The sequence below is a fragment of the Lepidochelys kempii genome, chromosome 3 (genome assembly GCF_965140285.1).
Source record: "Lepidochelys kempii isolate rLepKem1 chromosome 3, rLepKem1.hap1, whole genome shotgun sequence".
Taxonomy (NCBI): Eukaryota; Metazoa; Chordata; order Testudines; family Cheloniidae; genus Lepidochelys; species Lepidochelys kempii.
In genome coordinates, this window is record NC_136382.1 from 41544355 (window position 1) to 41562874 (window position 18520).

Genomic DNA, 18520 nt, shown 5'->3' on the forward strand with positions numbered 1-18520 from the left:
CCACCAGCACTGCTCCTTATGGGGATGAATGGTTATGAAAACCAATACCCCTGTAAAATAAAAAGAGGTTCTCCTGATCTCAAAGGACCAAGCCCCAGACCCAGATCAATATACCAGTTAGATCTTACCCACAAATCACGCCATTGCCAATCCTTTAGAATCTAAAATCTAAAGGTTGATTCATAAAAAGAAATAAATATAGAAGAGAGTTAGAATTGGTTAAATGGAATCAAATACATACAACAATTGCAAAGTTCTTAGTTCAGGCTTGCTTCAGGCTTGATGGGATTACTGCTGATTTAAACCAATCAAGTCTCTGGAGTACAAACATCCCAGTTTGGATGGGTTGTTCAATCCTTTGTTCAGAGCTTTAGTTTCAAGCATAGTTCATCCAGAGCTCAGAAGCAGGACTGAAGACAAAATGGAGGGGTTTCCAGGGCCTTTTATATCCTCTGCCATGTGGAAGGACCCCTTTGTTCTTACTGTGGAAAATCACAGCAGCAAGATGGAGTATGGAGTCACATGGGCAAGTCACATGTCCAAGCATGACTCAGTTTGCAGGCAGCAGCCATTGCTCACATGCTACCTTGAACGGTCTCAGGAAGGCTCCTCAGATGTGGATTGGAGTCTCCCAAGGTCCATTGTCATTCAAATGTTTCTTGACTGGGCACTTACTCAGAATAGTCCTTTCTCAAGAAGCTGACCAAATGCTTCACTGATGCTACTTAGAATCAAACACATTGAGATACAAGTACATAGCCAATATTCATAACTTCAAATACAAAAATGATACACACATACAGACAGCATAATCATAACCAGCAAATTACAACCTTTTCATAGACACCTTATTTGACCTCCTTTGTACAAGATTTGATGCAACTATAGGACCTTGGTTGCAACAGCGATCTATATAGTCACAGTTTATGTCAATAACATCACACCACATTTTTAATGTTTGTTTTTTGGATACAGCGTACAGGCTAAGAATTAGATCCAATGTTCTTTTTGGAAGCTGTATACCCCTCCCTTATAAACTTCTTCCTTGTATTGCTTATATTGGCTTACTTAAATACTATCAAGTACTACACTTCAGTACTGCATAAGGACAAGCAAAAAGCCATCTTGGAATCCATGTACTGAGGAAACCACTGGAAGAGTGTAGGGATATTCATGAAAATTTGGATCCTGGTTTTGTCTGAAAACCAGCAGTTCCGTCAAAGACTGAATCCTTGGCAGGGCCGGTTCCAGGCACTAGCGAAGGAAGCAGGTGCCTGGGGCGGCCAATAGAAAGGGGCAGCACTCCTTCCGTCATCGGGGCGGCACGTCCAGGTCTTTGGCGGCAATTCGGCGGCAGGCCCTGCAGTCTCTCTCTTCCTCTTCGGCGGCAGCTCAACCAGGCTTGGTTTTTTTGTTTTTTCCTTCACCGCTTGGGGCGGCAAAAAAGCTGGAGCCGGCCCTGATCTTTGGGAGAATATCTACTTGATAAAATAGGAAAGATAACCATTAATAAGTATCGACTTAGGATTGTATTTTATGTTTTGTTTTATATGTGTAACCAGATCTGTTTCCACTCATTTTCCTTTCTCAGTGTGTCTGAAGTCTTAATCTGTTGATAAACTTAAGATTGTTTTCGCTGTAAATATATTTCAGTGCTGTAATGTTATAAAGGACCTGATCCTGAGCTGTACCACTCAAGCTGTGTGTACTCTCTCTCTTTTTGGAAATGGCTTACCTGGTAATAACTGTCAGAGTCTATATCAGGGATCGGCAATCTTCAGCACGCAGCCCGCCAGAGCAAGCCCCCTGGCGGGGTGGGCCAGGCCGATTTGTTTACCTGCCGCATCCGCAGGTTCAGCTGATTGCAGCTCCCACTGGCTCTGGTTTGCTGTTCTGGGCCAATGGGGGCTGCAGGAAGCAGGGCAGGCCATAGGATGTGCTGGCTGCAGCTTCTCACAGCCCCCATTGGCCTGGAACGGCAAACTGCGGCCAGTGGGAGCTGCGATCGGCTGAACCTGCGGATACAGCAGGTAAACAAACTGGCCCGGCCTGCCAGGGGGCTTACCGATCCCTGGTCTAGACACAGGGGCTGGATACTGCAGGGAGCACTCTGAGGGGGTTGGTGTGTACTCAGCACTAGCCTGCACAGAGAGGGCTAGGTCTGCGAACACTGGAAGGCAATGTTGGGGGGAGTGAGGGCGGTCCAGAGGCTGTTGGGTTTAGGGAGCAGAACCACAGCAGGCAAAGACAAGACTGTTTCACACTAAGGGCAAGTAGTGACTAGATGCCTCAGAAATCTGGGTCGTTCTGGGGAGCATCACAAGCTCATGGCAACTTTTCTTTAGAACTTCTAACTTAGGCCTGTTTCAGAGTAGCAGTGGTGTTAGTCTGTATTTAGAGTAGCAGTCGTGTTAGTCCAGAAAATACAGTGAGGAGATTTATATACACACAGACCATGAAAAAATACACATTGTAAGGAGAGTGATCACTTAAGATGAGCTATTACCAGCAGGAGAATGGGGTGGGGGGAGAGAAAACCTTTTGAAGTGATAGTCAAGGTGTGCCATTTCCAGGAGTTAACAAGAACTTCTGAGGAACAGGTGGGGCGGGTGGGGGGAGGGAGGAATAAACAAGGGGAAATAGCTTTACTTAGTATAATGACTCACGGGCAGGGGGGGGGGGAGGAATAAACGAGGGGAAATAGTTTTACTTAGTATAATGACTCAATGTGAATCATTATACTAAGTAAAACTATTTTCCCTTGTTTATTTCTCCCCCCCCCCGCCCGTGAGTCATTATACTAAGTAAAACTATTTCCCCTTGTTTATTCCTCCCCCCTTTGCCCCCACTGTTCCTCAGAAGTTCTTGTTAACTCCTGGAAATGTGCTGGAAATAGCCCACCTTGATTATCACTTCAAAAGGTTTTCTCTCCCCCCACCCCACTCTCCTGCTGGTAATAGCTCATCTTAAGTGATCACTCTCCTTATAATGTGTATTTTTTCATGGTCTGTGTGTACATAAATCTCCCCACTGTACTTTCTACTTTATGCATCCGATGAAGTGAGCTGTAGTTCACGAAAGCTTATGCTCAAATAAATTGGTTAGTCTCTAAGGTGCCACAAGTACTCCTTTTCTTTTAACTTAGGCCTCTTTCTAGTTATTTCTTGTTACTGTCAGATGGGGTGTTCATGTTAATAATATTCATTTCTGTCTACCTCTTTCTCAATTGTTTCTGCTTGTTGCTGTCTTCTTTAATTTTCCTGACAAAGCCCTGTCAATTCCAAGAATTCAGATCCATTTCTATTGCTTATGTTATGCTGATGGTGGGAACTCTAGATTCTTGCTAAACTTAAAACACAATTCTTGGATTTATTGCTCACTTACCATGTTTTGTACTGGTTTGGAACAAAATTAAAAATAGTGAAATTAGATCCAAAGTTGTGTTTGTTAATTGACTTGTCAGTGCTTTTGGGAGGGGAGAGAGTGAATGAAGCAATTCCCTAACCTTCCTATGTTTCCTTGATACAACTTTAAGATGATACTGAATTCTTCTATTGGGCTGATTTTAACCCCTAGTCCAGGAGCAGGACTATTATTCCTATATCCCAATCATCCACCCTTTGTCTCTCTTGTCTATTTAAATTCTAAGTTCTTCAGGCCAAGGACTGTCTACTATTCTTCTTGTACAGCACCTAGCACACTGGGGCACATTTTTCATTGGTCCATAGGCACTACCATAATACAAATAATAATTCATAATGAAGTGTAAATGAGCACCCAAGGTGCATTGCAGTGGTGAATTAGGCCCTTGATCTCCATGTTGTAAGCATCAGATCATCTTGTGCACTGACAAAAACAACAAGGAGTCCGGTGGCACTTTAAAGACTAACAGATTATGCACAGTTTGTCCACTGACATCCTTCCCTACTGTATGATTAAAACTGGAGTGGTAGTTCAGTTTTGTTGCTCATTAAGAGTTGACACTCAAAACATGAAACTGAGACAAAGCAATTAATTACAATCAGCTAATTTTAACTATAAAATCAGAGGTTGTTTCTATTTCTATATATTGCTTTGGCCTTTTGCACTAAAGGGATAGAGTTTTATAACTATAGAATGTGACTTTTGATCACCTGATTTGATAGTTTCACATCTCTAATTGTTTGTTTCTGCTCTTCTCGGGAAGCAGCAAAAAGAAGTTAAAGTTGAGCAGCAGGCTCTGTAAAGGAGGAGGATAAAAAATAAGGGAGAAACCTTGGGTGAACTGTAAGTTACAATTTTTGACTATCTTCCTATGTGAATGTATCATTAACACTTTATGTGACTATTGCAGCATTTAGATTTATGATTGTAACAAAACATCCTTAAAATACTGCGCTTTAATATGTTACTGGCCATTTTAATATTTGCTGTAGACTACAAACCAACACTAACTCAGAAAGAAAAGACCCATATCTTTGATTTAACATGCATATTTAACTTAATTTTTCAAAATCTCTAGCTAGGAAATTAAGATTTTAAAAATAATACAACCTGTTTACAAAAATTAGGCCAAATCCTTCCCTGGTGTGATTGTATTGAAGCCAGTACAGATACACCAGAGATGAATTTGGCCCATAAGTTTAAATTATTTTCCCTTGTCTTAGTACTCCTTGTTTCATAGGTATTTCTGGAAATGTTAGCTGTACATGACTATTTAGAAATTGTATTTGTTGGATGCTAGGCTTTAAAAACACACCTTGCAAATTATAGAGTAAATACACTGTGAACAAGTCTACCTTCTGCATTGTTTTTAACTGAAAGGTGTACTAAAAATTACAGGTGTGCCATAATAAATCCATACTGTTTTTCTTTAATCTATTATAGTAATAAGGTATGTGATGTGCACTGATATAAATGAAAGCTACTGAATTCCAGTCACTCTAATGTGTTTCTGAGTTAGGAGAGGAATTTTGCAAAGAGCAAGAAAGCACAAGAAAGGAAGAAACATAGGCAGGGGGTAAAAAACAGGCAGCAGTGTAATTCTTTGAACGTACTTCTCTTGTCTACTATGGTACTGCAGAATAATTAATACCTAGGTCTTACACAGAGCTTTTTATCCATTAATCCTTAAGGTGCTTTGCCAACAAGGGTAAGTACTGGGAAGAAACTAACAGGTGAATTACAAATTACAAAGTGTACCAGCTGAATTATTTCAGTAACTATTAACTGAATAAAACGAGAATGTTATCCTCATTTCTTGAGACATTTCAACCTAGACTTGGAAAAGCTCTGGAGCACACAGTGCAGGGACAAATGCTGAACTGTCAGGGGCAGAGAAAAATTGGCTGAACTGGGAGCCAGTTTGCAGTCAGTGTGAAAGGAAGAGAATAGATGCCAGTGAGATACCAACTGTGTTGCAGATATTTAAATGACTAAATCTATTGGGATTAAATGTACTTTATACTGCTGTATTAGGGTGTTCCTAATTAAATGCCTTTGTTGGATCATATTAAAGAAGTTCTGTATTAAAAACACAAATGAGTTTGATTCCCCATAGTTTAAATTCCAGGGGTTTTACTGGATTAAGAGGTCTCTTGGTTTTTGGTACTGTTTCTCTCCGTCTATGTGTGAAACTTGCAAGCTGCTAATTATGTTAGTACATTTTAAGACAAAAAGAAAAGGAGTACTTGTGGCACCTTAGAGACTAACCAATTTATTTGAGCATGAGCTTTCGTGAGCTACAGCTCACTTCATCGGATGCATACCGTGGAAACTGCAGCAGACTTTATATACACACAGAGAATATGAAACAATACCTCCTCCCACCCCACAGTCCTGCTGGTAATAGCTTATCTAAAGTGATCATCAGGTAGGGAGAGTGGTCACTTTGGATGAGCTATTACCAGCAGGATAGTGAGTTTGTGTGTGTGGTTTTTGGGAGGGGAGTGAGGGGGTGAGAGAACCTGGATTTGTGCAGGAAAATGGCCCAACTTGATTATCATGCACATTGTGTAAAGAGTTGTCACTTTGGATGGGCTATCACCAGCAGGAGAGTGAATTTGTGTGGGGGGGTGGAGGGTGAGAAAACCTGGATTTGTGCTGGAAATGGCCCAACCTGATGATCACTTTAGATAAGCTATTACCAGCAGGACAGTGGGGTGGGAGGAGGTATTGTTTCATATTCTCTGTGTGTATATAAAGTCTGCCGCAGTTTCCACGGTATGCATCCGATGAAGTGAGCTGTAGCTCACAAAAGCTCATGCTCAAATAAACTGGTTAGTCTCTAAGGTGCCACAAGTACTCCTTTTCTTTTTGCGAATACAGACTAACACGGCTGTTACTCTGAAACCTGTCATTTTAAGACAGAGTCTGTTCTCAAAGCAATTCTTTGTAACAACAACTACTCACACAGAAAGAGACTCAAAGCAATACTTTGTAACAATAGAAACAGCACCTGGAGACTCCCCGCCCTTTTGTTGTATTCATCTTGCTTTGTTAACAATTGTGATTAAAATAGAGATAGAGGATGTATGTGGATGGATGCTTGGTGTGGATAATAACTGAATGATCAGGGAGGTGCCAGCCTAAGAATCCAGTGTCCATCGGCTGAAGAAGGCGTCAAGTGGAAATAAGCAGAGGACTCCCGGAGGGCAGACTGAAATCCACCCAACAGCCTCAAGAATGGGAGAACCAAAGAACAAGATAACATCTAGCAGCACAATGACAGGTTTCAGAGTAACAGCCCTGTTAGTCTGTATTCGCAAAAAGAAAAGGAGTACTTGTGGCACCTTAGAGACTAACCAATTTATTTGAGCATAAGCTTTCATGAGCTTTCGTGAGCTATAGCTCACTTCATCGGATTTTCACCGATGAAGTGAGCTGTAGCTCAGGAAAGCTTATGCTCAAATAAATTTGTTAGTCTCTAAGGTGCCACAAGTACTCCTTTTCATCTAGCAGCACGGAGCAGTCAGGAATGTGCTATCTGCTGATTGATTCAGCAACAGCATGATGAAAGCAATTCCTATAGACTGGCTTTTATAGGAAGAAATTCCTATAAAAATGGACTCTAGAAAGTGAGAACTTTGGGGGGTCTGATTCTGCAAACCAACTTCCAGGAGCATCAGATGAGCATCTGGAAAAGCCCTGCTCCCTCCTCATGTCCAGGCCACCTGGCCAGTGGCTTGGCATGAGCAACTCTAAGGCTGGTAACTATGATAACAACCTTGCAGAAACTGTGTATGTGTGTGTTTGTATGAATGAATGTGTGAATAAATATGACATTGAATGGAATGTTATAGCTATAACTAACTGCTTACCATGATTCTTTCTGTATTCACAATAAATGTGGTATTTTGCCTTTTCCTCTTTAATAAGATCCTGCTGGTTTTTATTTTATTGGTATAACACCTTGTCTTGAGGGCCAATGCCAGGTTGCTTAAGCCCCACATTTAAATAAATAAATAAAACCTAATATGGTAGAAATTTTGAGAATTAAATAAACGAACACACAAAAAAAGCAGGAACCCAAAGGCTGCAGCATTGGGCTAGGGCAGAACTGCAAAGCAAACTTACACGTCACTAAGCAGGGCTTGCCCTGCTCCCCACGCTGGTGCTCAGCCCGTGTGAGCCGCTGTCAGCAGCAAACATCAGATGGTGGCGCCCCAGGCAACAGCGAGACGCGAACTCCCGGAGAAGAAAAGCTGGGGGATGGGCAGACAGGGAAAGGAGCTGGGGAGGGGGCTAGATAACTGGAAGAAGTGCAAGCTGGGGGGAGGCTGTTCCAAACATTCCCCGCATTAGGCAGGGGCGAGGATCCCAAAGCTTCCCAACCTCCTGTCTCCGGACACCAGCTGGTCCAGGCTCTTCCCCACGCCGGTTAATTTATTCTCTTCCTCCCTTCCCCACTCAACAAACCCCAAGCATCTTACTTCTTGTCCTTCCCCGATTCCCTCCACAACCCTAATCCCCACCGATTTCCCTGGACACCCCTGGCTCCTACCGCCCCCGCGAGGGAAATCACTCGACTGTTCTCCCCGAGAAATGCCCCACACCAGGTTGCACAAAACGTGGCAGCCCTGATAAAATAACAGGGCACGGTATAACAACATCCCACAGGGCGGGCACATACGAGACAGCCGACACACGATTTCTGTGCGGGTCACGCACACACGTCCTGCCCCACAGCGGGCTCTTGGAGGGGTCTGTCCCACGGGTCCAGCTCCCACGTGTCTCCACAGCTCAGTGGTTCTGGCTGCGGCTGCCCATGACAACACACTCCACCGTGCAGTGTTTTGTCAGGACTCCGTGCTGGGCGGGGCGCGATCGCCCTTTCCCTCAGTGCGACCCGAAACTTGGCAGAGCCTGGCCTGGCCTGGCCTGGCCTGACCCCCCCGCCGCGCTGCGGAATTGCGCTCCAAGGCGAGGGGAGCGCACCAAACACCCCGCCCTGGCGCTCCCCGCCCCCGCCGGGGCGGGAGCGATGGTTTACGTCAGCCAGGCGCAAAGGGTGGGACCGGGGCAGCTGCACATTATCCCGTGGTGCGGGTGCGTCCCTTCGCAGCAGCGGGGACTCAAGGCTGCTTCACTTCCTTGCCAGCTGCCTCGGCGAAGGTAGAAGCAGCCGCCGCCGCCGCCGCCGCCGCCCGGACTGCACTGTTATGCAGTCGGCTGATCGCTGTGTGTTGAGCGCATGACAGGAAAGCACAGAGGCCGCGGGGAGAAAGCTCGCAGCCAGCAGGAGGCCTGCGTGCTGCTGAAGCAGACCAGCCAGTAAGTAGCGAGCAAAAGGTGTCGGGTGGAGAAGGGGTTTATTAACTATCGCGCTCGCTTTGCTGAATGTTAAGGGTGGGCCTCGGCGAACCCGCACGTGGGTATTTCGTTGTTGTTTCCCCCTCCTGAACTGATTCATTCGCAAATGCTTTCTGTGTGTTGCATTGTTTCCTCTTCTGAGGGGGAAATGGGGATTAGACAGCGCTGGTAACCGCTGGCTTCGGTTAAATGCTCGGGAAAGCCTCTATCTTGGAAGTATGGTGGCATTGCGTGAAGTCAGGGGAGTTCTGAATGTAGGTGGGGTGGGGTGAGTGTGTTTTTTGTTTTTTTGTGGGGAGTTTAGAGAGGAAATGTTTTTGGGGCTTTGTCTTCACACCGATGTATCTATGCTTATGTAAGCCGGGGGAATAGTCCCGCTATTGTGGGGAACTTCCCTGGCTTTTGCACTGCCCCAGTGAAGTGGGCTAGTGAAAAGATCTGAGTCCTCGCTCCCACTTCCTTTACCCAGTGGCCTCCCTGCCCTTGAGGACTCCCCTTCCACTCTCCTGTCTGGCAGAGTCCTCGTAACCCCAACAAGGCTGGGCCCAGGATTCCTGGGGGCTTGACTCCCAACCCTGCTGTGGTCACCTAGGATAGGGACTAGGGTGTCCCCACTCCGGGGTACTCTCTCTGCACTGGGCACTTCTCTGACCCACTGACCATTATATACAAGTTAAAGCAAATGCAAGTTATTTAATCAACAGTTAATTTTAAAAAGAATAAGGAAAAATGGGATAGGTTAAAGGAAACACATCAAGCTGTTCTCTGGCAGGGAACGTCACAAACAGTGTCTCTGGAATGTCAGGACAGTTCACAGTCTGAAGTCCCAGGCATTCTTCTCAGGTCCTGGCTGTGCTGCGGGGATGCCGTGGGTTGGATGCTTGTTCTGGTGGTGGCCACATGCTCTCAGGCTCTAAGTGGTAGGACCCTTCTTCCCAGTGTCGCCCCCACCCTGTCGGGGTTACGATCCAAGCCTGGCCTACAGAGCCTCTTGGCTGAGGCGTCTCCCTGTGCTGGGCCCGCTGCCCAGGGTCCCCCTCGCTTTCCCCAGCTGCTCACTACACCCAGCTCCGGACTGCTCCAGGCCCAGCTCCACCACTCTGTCTCAGCGCTGCTGCTCTGCGTCCAGTTCCCTGGGCTGCTTTTCTGGTCCCTCTGGCTCTGGTTGCTGCAGCTCTGCTCCCAGGACAGGTCTGCTCTGCAGGCTGCTTCTGTGACTCTGCTCCCAGCACTGACCTGCTTCATGGGCTGCTTTTCTGGCCCCTCTGGCTCTGGTTGCTGCGGCTCTGCTCCCAGGGCACGTCTGCTTTCTCTGGGCTTTGCCTCTAGCTTTGGGGCTGCAGCTCTGCTCCCAGGACAGCGTCTGCTCTCTCTGGGCTGCTTTTCTGGTCCCTCTGGATCTGGCACAGCTCTGCTCCCCAGCTCAGCTTGGGCCCCTGCTTTCTCCTTAGCTCGGCCCCACTCTGTCTGACCCAGGCAATTCCAGCTCACAGGGACGGACGGGACCTCCCTGTCCTCCTGACTCTCTGATTAGCCTGCCTGCTCGCCCTGTCATTCAGGCTGACCTGGAGCATTGGCCTCTCCCCATTGTTCCTGGAGACTGTCAGTCTCAGGGTCCTGGTTTCCCATAGACCCTTCCCCTTTTACTACTGGGAGCTAGCCAACCAAAACACCACCACTGAATGTTAGTAAGGGGGCAACAGTCCCCTTACACTTACATTAACGGACCTGATTCTCTACTTGCTTTCAGAGAGAGTGTAATATTGTATCAAATGAGGATCACTAACTCCCACTCGTCCAAGATGCAAAGCAGTGGGATTGCTCTGGTGTAAATGATGATAAGCAACATTCCTTTGTTCTGTAGCTATGAGGATATTGTCCCCCTTTTCTGTGATTTATTATATTGGGGAACAGGGAGGGAGAGCATTTTCACAGAATCTTTTTATTTGTTATTAACGATCCATATGGCTTCCCCTTCTGCATCCCCCCAAACTGTGTTAAATTAGATATTCTTTTGGCAGTTCTTCCCATGGCCATATTTGACAGGATGTGCTGTGTCCAGCGGTGGTGCACTGCTGACTCCACTCTGATGCATCAGCAAAATGAACTGGTGATTATGATATTTTTAAACAAAAAAGTTCAGCATCTTTAAACCACATCATGTTGAGGACGTTTTAATGTAACTTTATACCCCCAAGTTTGAAAATTCTGGACTATATAGTTAATAATGATATTACTGTGATTATCATGCACATTGTAGGGAGAGTGGTCACTTTGGATAAGCTATTATCAGCAGGAGAGTGAGTTTGTGTGTGTGGTTTTTGGAGGGGGGTGAGGGAGTGAGAGAACCTGGATTTGTGCAGGAAATGGCCCACCTTGATTATCATACACATTGTGAAGAGAGTGGTCACTTTGGATGGGCTATTACCAGCAGGAGAGTGAGTTTGGGAGGGGGGGGCGGAGGGTGAGAAAACCTGGATTTGTGCTGGAAATGGCCCAACTTGATGATCACTTTAGATAAGCTATTACCAGCAGGACAGTGGGGTGGGAGGAGGTATTGTTTCATGGTCTCTGTGTGTATATAATGTCTTCTGCAGTTTCCACGGTATGCATCCGATGAAGTGTCGGTCCTGGGGCCGGTTTTATTCAATATCTTCATAAATGATCTGGAGGATGGTGTGGATTGCACTCTCAGCAAATTTGCGGATGATACTAAACTGGGAGGAGTGGTAGATACGCTGGAGGGGAGGGATAGGATACAGAAGGACCTAGACCAATTGGAAGATTGGGCCAAAAGGAATCTGATGAGGTTCAATAAGGATAAGTGCAGGGTCCTGCACTTAGGACGGAAGAACCCAATGCACAGCTACAGACTAGGGACCGAATGGCTAGGCAGCAGTTCTGCAGAAAAGGACCTAGGGGTGACAGTGGACGAGAAGCTGGATATGAGTCAGCAGTGTGCCCTTGTTGCCAAGAAGGCCAATGGCATTTTGGGATGTATAAGTAGGGGCATAGCGAGCAGATCGAGGGACGTGATCGTTCCCCTCTATTCGACATTGGTGAGGCCTCATCTGGAGTACTGTGTCCAGTTTTGGGCCCCACACTTCAAGAAGGATGTGGATAAATTGGAGAGAGTCCAGCGAAGGGCAACAAAAATGATTAGGGGACTGGAACACATGAGTTATGAGGAGAGGCTGAGGGAGCTGGGATTGTTTAGCCTGCAGAAGAGAAGAATGAGGGGGGATTTGATAGCTGCTTTCAACTACCTGAAAGGGGGTTCCAAAGAGGATGGCTCTAGACTGTTCTCAATGGTAGCAGATGACAGAACGAGGAGTAATGGTCTCAAGTTGCAGTGGGGGAGGTTTAGATTGGATATTAGGAAAAACTTTTTCACTAAGAGGGTGGTGAAACACTGGAATGCGTTACCTAGGGAGGTGGTAGAATCTCCTTCCTTAGAGGTTTTTAAGGTCAGGCTTGACAAAGCCCTGGCTGGGATGATTTAACTGGGAATTGGTCCTGCTTTGAGCAGGGGGTTGGACTAGATGACCTTCTGGGGTCCCTTCCAACCCTGATATTCTATGATTCTATGATTCTAAGTGAGCTGTAGCTCACGAAAGCTCATGCTCAAATAAATTGGTTAGTCTCTAAGGTGCCACAAGTACTCCTTTTCTTTTTGCGAATACAGACTAACACGGCTGTAACTCTGAAATAGAGAGGTTGTTTCTCTATGTTGTATCCTGTTAGCTAGCTTCAGGAATAAATGACCTTTTGGAAAGTGGTCTAATTCTGTTCAGAAATTGACTGTACAGTTCTGTTCACCAGATAATCTGCAAGCCCCTTGCTCATGTAAATAGTCTCATTTACTAGCATAAGGTGTTGTCAAATTGTGCCTTGTTCTTTTTGGTCTCTGATATTCCAAATTGCAAACAAAACAACATGCACACCTCTTATCCTACATACATAATTAAAACAACTCACAGAAGAAAGAACTATGAAGCAGGGCTGTCTTTTTTTTTTTTTTTTTTTTTAATTTTACAACTTTGAAAAGTTGTATTTATTTTTCACAACATAGGACTTAATAGAGAAAAAGACTGTAAAAGCTTCTCATTATAACAGACAAAAAGTACATTCTTCTTTGTTTCAAAGGTCTGTTAATATGCCCATAGTAGTTGTTGCTCTTTGCACTTGAATTGTGAACCTTGTTAGAAGTAATAAACATTGGTCATATAACAGGATCCTGTAAGGAACTGGCAGATACACTGTTGAATTATTTTAACAGTGTGACAATATTGACAGTTGAGATGTTTTGCTAACGCTACTAGGTCTTCCTGAGGAATGATTTTGAAAGGCAACAGAAGACTTGAAGATTTAAAAAAAAATAAAAAAATTATTCTATGTATGTAGAAGTAACAGGAAGGGAAGAAAGACCAGGAAGGAGAAACTCTTTACTGTAGTGAAACTAGTGAGCTTTCATAAATGACTTTTTCAAGAATGGCTGTGCCTGTTTTATTTATTTATATTATATACATGCGCGCGCACACACAGAACCATTCTTTCCAAGTCTCCTTTCTTCTTCTTTTTTAAATTTCAGATGGGTACCTGCTGTATGTAATGGCACAGGCTCAGCAGCCTTAAAACAGACCAACGTGTGAGTAAGGCGCTTCAGACTCCCTCCTGATATTTCGAAGTATAGAAGAAAGAAATGAATCTTGCAAATGATGGTGCAATGTCCAGAGCCATATTTGACTGGGACTATGTTCTGTGGGAAGTTCGTTTGACATTACTAGCAGCTGGTTTTTTCATCTACCTGGGAGTATTTCTTCTAGCTCACTGGCTGTCCTCATGGATCAGTGCCACTTACTGTGTTTTGTCAGCAAAGGAGAAGGTCTTCTGGAATATGACTATCACACGTGGCGTGTTTGGAGTTCAGAGTTGCGTAGCTGGGTTGTGGGCCATGCTTGTAGATCCAGTTTTTCAAGCTGACAAAGTGTATTCACAGCAAAAGTGGAGCTGGTTTAATTGCTTAATAGCCTCTGGCTTCTTTTTGCTTGAAAATGTAGGTGTTCATCTGAATAATATTGTTTTCAAGACGTTTGATGGGTTCTTGGTAGTTCATCATTTACTAGCCCTTGGTGGCTTTCTTGGGCTGATAACAAACATAAAATCTGGACACTATCTACCCCTGATTGGACTGCTACTTGAGATGAGCACTCCTTCAACCTGCTTCTCCTGGGTACTTTTAAAGGTAAGAACTTGCTAATGATTTTGTGTTAATTACTGGTGGTAGAAGTTTCCTCTAAAAATGTTGCCCCTTCACTCCCCTCCCCATGAACATATATATCTGGAAACAAATAAATAATGGCCTCCAAATTTGGAGATGAGTTCTGGGATCAAGGTAGATTATTTTTTTTTTCTTCCAAACTAGAAATGAATTGACCAAGAGAATCCTTAATTAGAAACACCCTAAAAATAGTTAACTAGTGTAAAACAAACATTTTTTTTGTTTTCCCTATTTCATAACAAAGAAACAAAATGTAAGAGATTTAAAAAAATAGTTTTCTGACTCACTTGTTGGGATCTTGTGCATAGGACCAAAAATTAGATGATTAAATTCTAATTTTAGAAGGTTTTTTTATTACGTCTAAATAGTAACGTGAGAGTGGCTCATCAGGTCCAACAATCATGATATAGGCCATTAAATTACTGCTGGAGAATAAAGATGTGTGCTCACACATGAGTGTTTATGTATGTTCTATATCCCCTGTGGATGTGGGGAAGGGAGAATAGACTAGAAATCTGCCATGCTTGTAGGGAAAGAAGAAAACAGCCCTGCTTCCCAAGTCTTAATCAGTTCCAAAGGGTACGTCTTAGTGGTTTAAACTTCAGTTCTAAAATATTTGGATTCTTTAAAACTGCAGCTCGCCTCAGCCCTTCTGAGGTGCTTTTGATAAAAACTTAAAAAAAACGCGGAGGTACTTTTTGTGCATATAGATGCTAGAGCAGGCAGAGAGTCATCGTTTGCCTAAGTGGTGTTAGCCAAAATTCCCAGACCCTACTAGCCCCCACTGCAATATTGTGACATGTGCTTTGTTCGGATACTTTACAAAATGGTTTATGGAGGAAGACCATGTGCATGTAAGTGATGCTGTATGCCCATCAATGTTCCCTCTAATTTTTTTTATATCCATGTACGGAATGAATTTTGTTATGTGCACAAATATGGAGGTGATGTGTGGCAGGGGTGGGGCCGAGGGGTTTGGAGTGTGGGAGGGGGCTCAGGGTTGGGGTGTGGTGTGGGTGGTGCAGGCTCTTGGGTGGGCCGGGATGAGGGGTTTGGGGTGCAGTGGGGGGCTCAGGGCTAGGGCAGAGGGTTGGGCTTGGTGTGCAGGGGGGTGAGGGCTCTCGCTGGGGGTGCAGGCTCCAGGGGGGCCGGGGATGAGGGGTGTGGAAGGGGGCTCAGGACTGGGGCAGAGAATTGGGGTGGGGGGGTGCAGGCTCGGGGGGGTGGGGCTGGGGATGAGGAGTTTGTGGTGCAGGCTACCTCGGGGCTGGGGCCAGAGGACTCCCCCTCCCCCAGCCCTCTCCACACCTGCCGCAGCCCTGGGACTGGGGCTAGAGGACTCCCCCAAGCCCTCTCTCTGCCGGCAGCAGCTCTGGGGCCGAGGCCCACGGCAGCCCTGTATACCCCAACTTGCTCCCCTCCCCGCCCATCCCCTACCTCTCTCCTCTTCAGGCCCCTGTGGCTGCGTGCCTGGGTGACCCTTTATAGTCTGCCACACAGCTTAGAGGGAGCTTAGATGCCCGTAGTTTATGAAATGGTTTATAATTCTTGTGTGCAAAAGATTGCACATTTATATAGCACCTCTTATCACTCCAGAGGAAAATGATTGAGAATATATGTGTATGTCTGTTTGCATCTAACACAACAGGAAAGCTGAATGTGTCTTATTTATAGAAAACACTGACTGCCTTATCTTGAACCAGCAATCTCATTTCTCTTTGTTGTCTTTTCCAGATTGGCTGGTCTAATACCCTTTTTTGGAAGGCAAACCAGTGGGTAATGATCCACTTTTTTCACTGTCGCATGATCCTTACTTATCACATGTGGTGGGTGTGCGTTTCCAATTGGAATGATGTGGTGGAAAATATGGGACTTCCATATTTTTCTGTCTTTTTCATTGGATTATGTGCACTTACAATAGTACTTAACCCATACTGGACATACAAAAAGACTCAGCAGCTCCTCAGGCCAGTTGACTGGAACTTCTCAAAGACAGCAGTGAAAAATGGATCTTCTGGAAAATTAAACGGTGAAACAGGTGAAAAGAAGAGGCTATAGTGCTGCAACAGATATTATGGTAACAGTAAAATAAGGCCAGAAGAACATGGGGCAGGTTTACTGCTGAGTGCATGAAAATAGAATTACTTACAAGATGTTTATAAACATATTGATCAGTTGGTAGATTGATATCCGTATTCTATACTCATTTATCAAAAGTGTTTAAAATTGTTGCTTTATTTATATATATAATATAAATAACAGTCAAAATCTTTAACTCAGTCAGGATTTAGGCCAGCATTTTTCTCATGCTGGACAGTGCTCTGTCATTTAGCAGTGAAAAGTAAGCTTCCATTGTTCATTTTAGAATCTCCAAGTGCTTTACAAATAGCTAATTAAGCCTCACAGCTCCTCTTTGAGGGAGATTAGCATTAATCCCACTGAATATGCGTGGGAGATATTGATAGTAACTTGTCCAAAGTTAAATTGCTAGTCAGTGGCAAAAGTAGGACTAGAATGCAGAACACCTGGCTCCCAGACCCATGCTTTTACCATTAGCCCATAAAATGCTATAATGAATTCTCCATCATTTGAAGTCCTTTAAATCAAAACTAGATATCTTTCTGAAAGATATCAGAGAATGCTGTAGATCAAACAGAAGATGTGGGCTTGGTGCAGAGCTGAAATCACTGGGCGAGGTTCCATGGCCTGGGTTATGCAGGAGGATGATCATATTGGTCCCTAGGCCTTAAAAATCTATGAAAATGCAAAGTACCACAAGAGTCCATAATGAGCTGTTTGTTAGACCAATTTCTAGTGTACGAGGGTCCATTGCACAAAATCATCCCAGCTGTCGGCACTGATTGGCAACCTGGTTGGTTGGCCAGCTGACTAGAGGGAAATTGAGCTATCTTTTTCACTCGTGCAGATGTTTCCTCCAAATCAAGGATGTGGTTGTTGCCTGTTCTGGAACCTCTTCTATGACCACACAGAGAGCTTTAATCTTCAGGGACACTCCTCTGTATGATAACACTCCTACAACATACTTTTGGCATCTTCTTTGGTTTTTTATTTAGGATCTTTATTTTCTTTACAATAAAATGGCTCATTGAGGATGATAATACTTTGCTAGCATCTATCTAGCATAACCCTAAATCTTTCCCTGACATAAAGAAAATATTGTTGGTTTAAGGCTAACTAGCCTTGGACAACTGGTTAAAGTAATCGTACCCAGTTACAGGCTTGATTGGACCAGTACTGGTTGAGGTTGTAGACAAGTGACTAATAGACTCTTCTGTGCAGGAGTAGCACCTAATGGCAGAAGTGATGCATTAGTTTTAACATATAAAACTGGCAAAAACAAAAATGTGCGTGGGGCATATCCCACAATCTGACAAGAACTCTGCTTAATTGTAAATTTATTTCCCAAAGTAACTAGCTTCTATAAGACACATGGAAGTATTTTAGGTCAAGGCTCATTTTCCTAACCATTTTGTTGTATGTGGACGAGTGGGTAACATACACTGTTTTCCTAATTATAAGGGAAAAGCATAAATTAGCACATTGTATGTAGTGTAAAATGAAGCATTTCACTGACGCATACCAGGTGGAATGGGGAAATACTGAATGCTCAGAATGCTGTTGGGCCCAAGCAGAAATGTATTAGGGAACACATCAAAGATCTGTTCCTGAGATATAGACCCTTTCACCTCTAGATCCTGGGTTCAAATCCAGCCCCAGTTGATGGCAACAGAGTGATTATCTGAAGGCTGTCTAATGAACTATGTGAAATATATTTTGTGGTCTCAGTCCAGTTCCCAGTGGACAGTACTCCAAACCCCCACCTTTTTGGCAGTCTTATGAGAGAGGCCATGAAAATCAGTTACCCTGTTATCCATAGGTGTGGCCCCTCCAGATCAGAGTAAAGTCTTGTTGTTTGGGCAGCATGGCACACATTGATCCTGTCCTGCAGATAAAGAACTGACTGCCCTAGGGAATCCAATCAAGCACTTTTCAGGAGCAGAAAAGTCACACACAAAATGCTTGAGAAGAGTTGAGGATGAATCAATTCCTCATAAACAGAAAAGAAAATCTGGGACCCAAATGTGTAGAGAGGCCATACCTCACTGCCAGAGGTTTCAGTGTTGGGTGCTCAGCAAGTCTGGTCACTTGGAAGCAAGATGCTACCTGGAGAAGGCATGGAGATGAGAAGACAAAGAGGTTGGGGAATTTCTTGAAACCAGGAGACTGGAGAATTTGTAGAGGCCTAAGGACAGGAGAGAAATAGCCTCAGAAGTGGGTGAAACAGGAGATTGGGATATACTTGTAATTTTTGTAGTAGTTTGCGTGGCCTTGGTTTTAGCACTTGGAGGGGCTGGGATTAGCCGTAGTGCTGGAGATTCAAAAGGATATTGGAAGGGTGTTCCCCAGTGGGATTAGGCAGCTGGATCT

General features: G+C 44.5%; 1 protein-coding gene and 1 long non-coding RNA gene across 4 annotated transcripts; one reads left to right on the forward strand and one right to left on the reverse strand.

Moving 5' to 3' along the window:
* Window positions 1–94: 94 nt before the first annotated feature.
* LOC140908641 (uncharacterized) lies at window positions 95–8610 on the reverse strand. Of its 2 annotated transcripts, none has more exons than XR_012157940.2 (3): window positions 7555–8610; window positions 4134–4219; window positions 95–1478 (listed from the first exon to the last, which is right to left on the reverse strand). It is a non-coding gene; the product is annotated as an uncharacterized LOC140908641 (long non-coding RNA). The 2 variants fall into 2 exon arrangements; XR_012157941.2 differs by having other exon boundaries at window positions 95–1481.
* CLN8 (CLN8 transmembrane ER and ERGIC protein) lies at window positions 8369–18461 on the forward strand. 2 transcript variants are annotated; one of them, XM_073336197.2, is made up of 4 exons: window positions 8369–8751; window positions 10812–10900; window positions 13382–14035; window positions 15806–18461. In XM_073336197.2, the coding sequence occupies exons 3-4, from the start codon at window positions 13493–13495 to the stop codon at window positions 16127–16129; spliced, it is 867 nt and encodes a 288-aa protein (XP_073192298.1). In that variant the 5' UTR covers window positions 8369–8751; window positions 10812–10900; window positions 13382–13492; the 3' UTR covers window positions 16130–18461. The 2 variants fall into 2 exon arrangements, with proteins under 2 accessions (XP_073192298.1, XP_073192297.1); XM_073336196.2 differs by lacking the exon at window positions 10812–10900.
* The last annotated feature ends 59 nt before the right edge of the window (window positions 18462–18520 follow it).

What these genes read in the sequence shown, in the direction of transcription:
- CLN8 (XM_073336197.2), top strand. Translation starts at nt 13,493, where the DNA reads ATGAATCTTGCAAATGATGGTGCAATGTCCAGAGCCATATTTGACTGG. An exon ending in TCTCCTGGGTACTTTTAAAG is followed by an intron (nt 14,036 to 15,805) that starts GTAAGAACTTGC and finishes TGTCTTTTCCAG; the next exon opens with ATTGGCTGGTCTAATACCCT.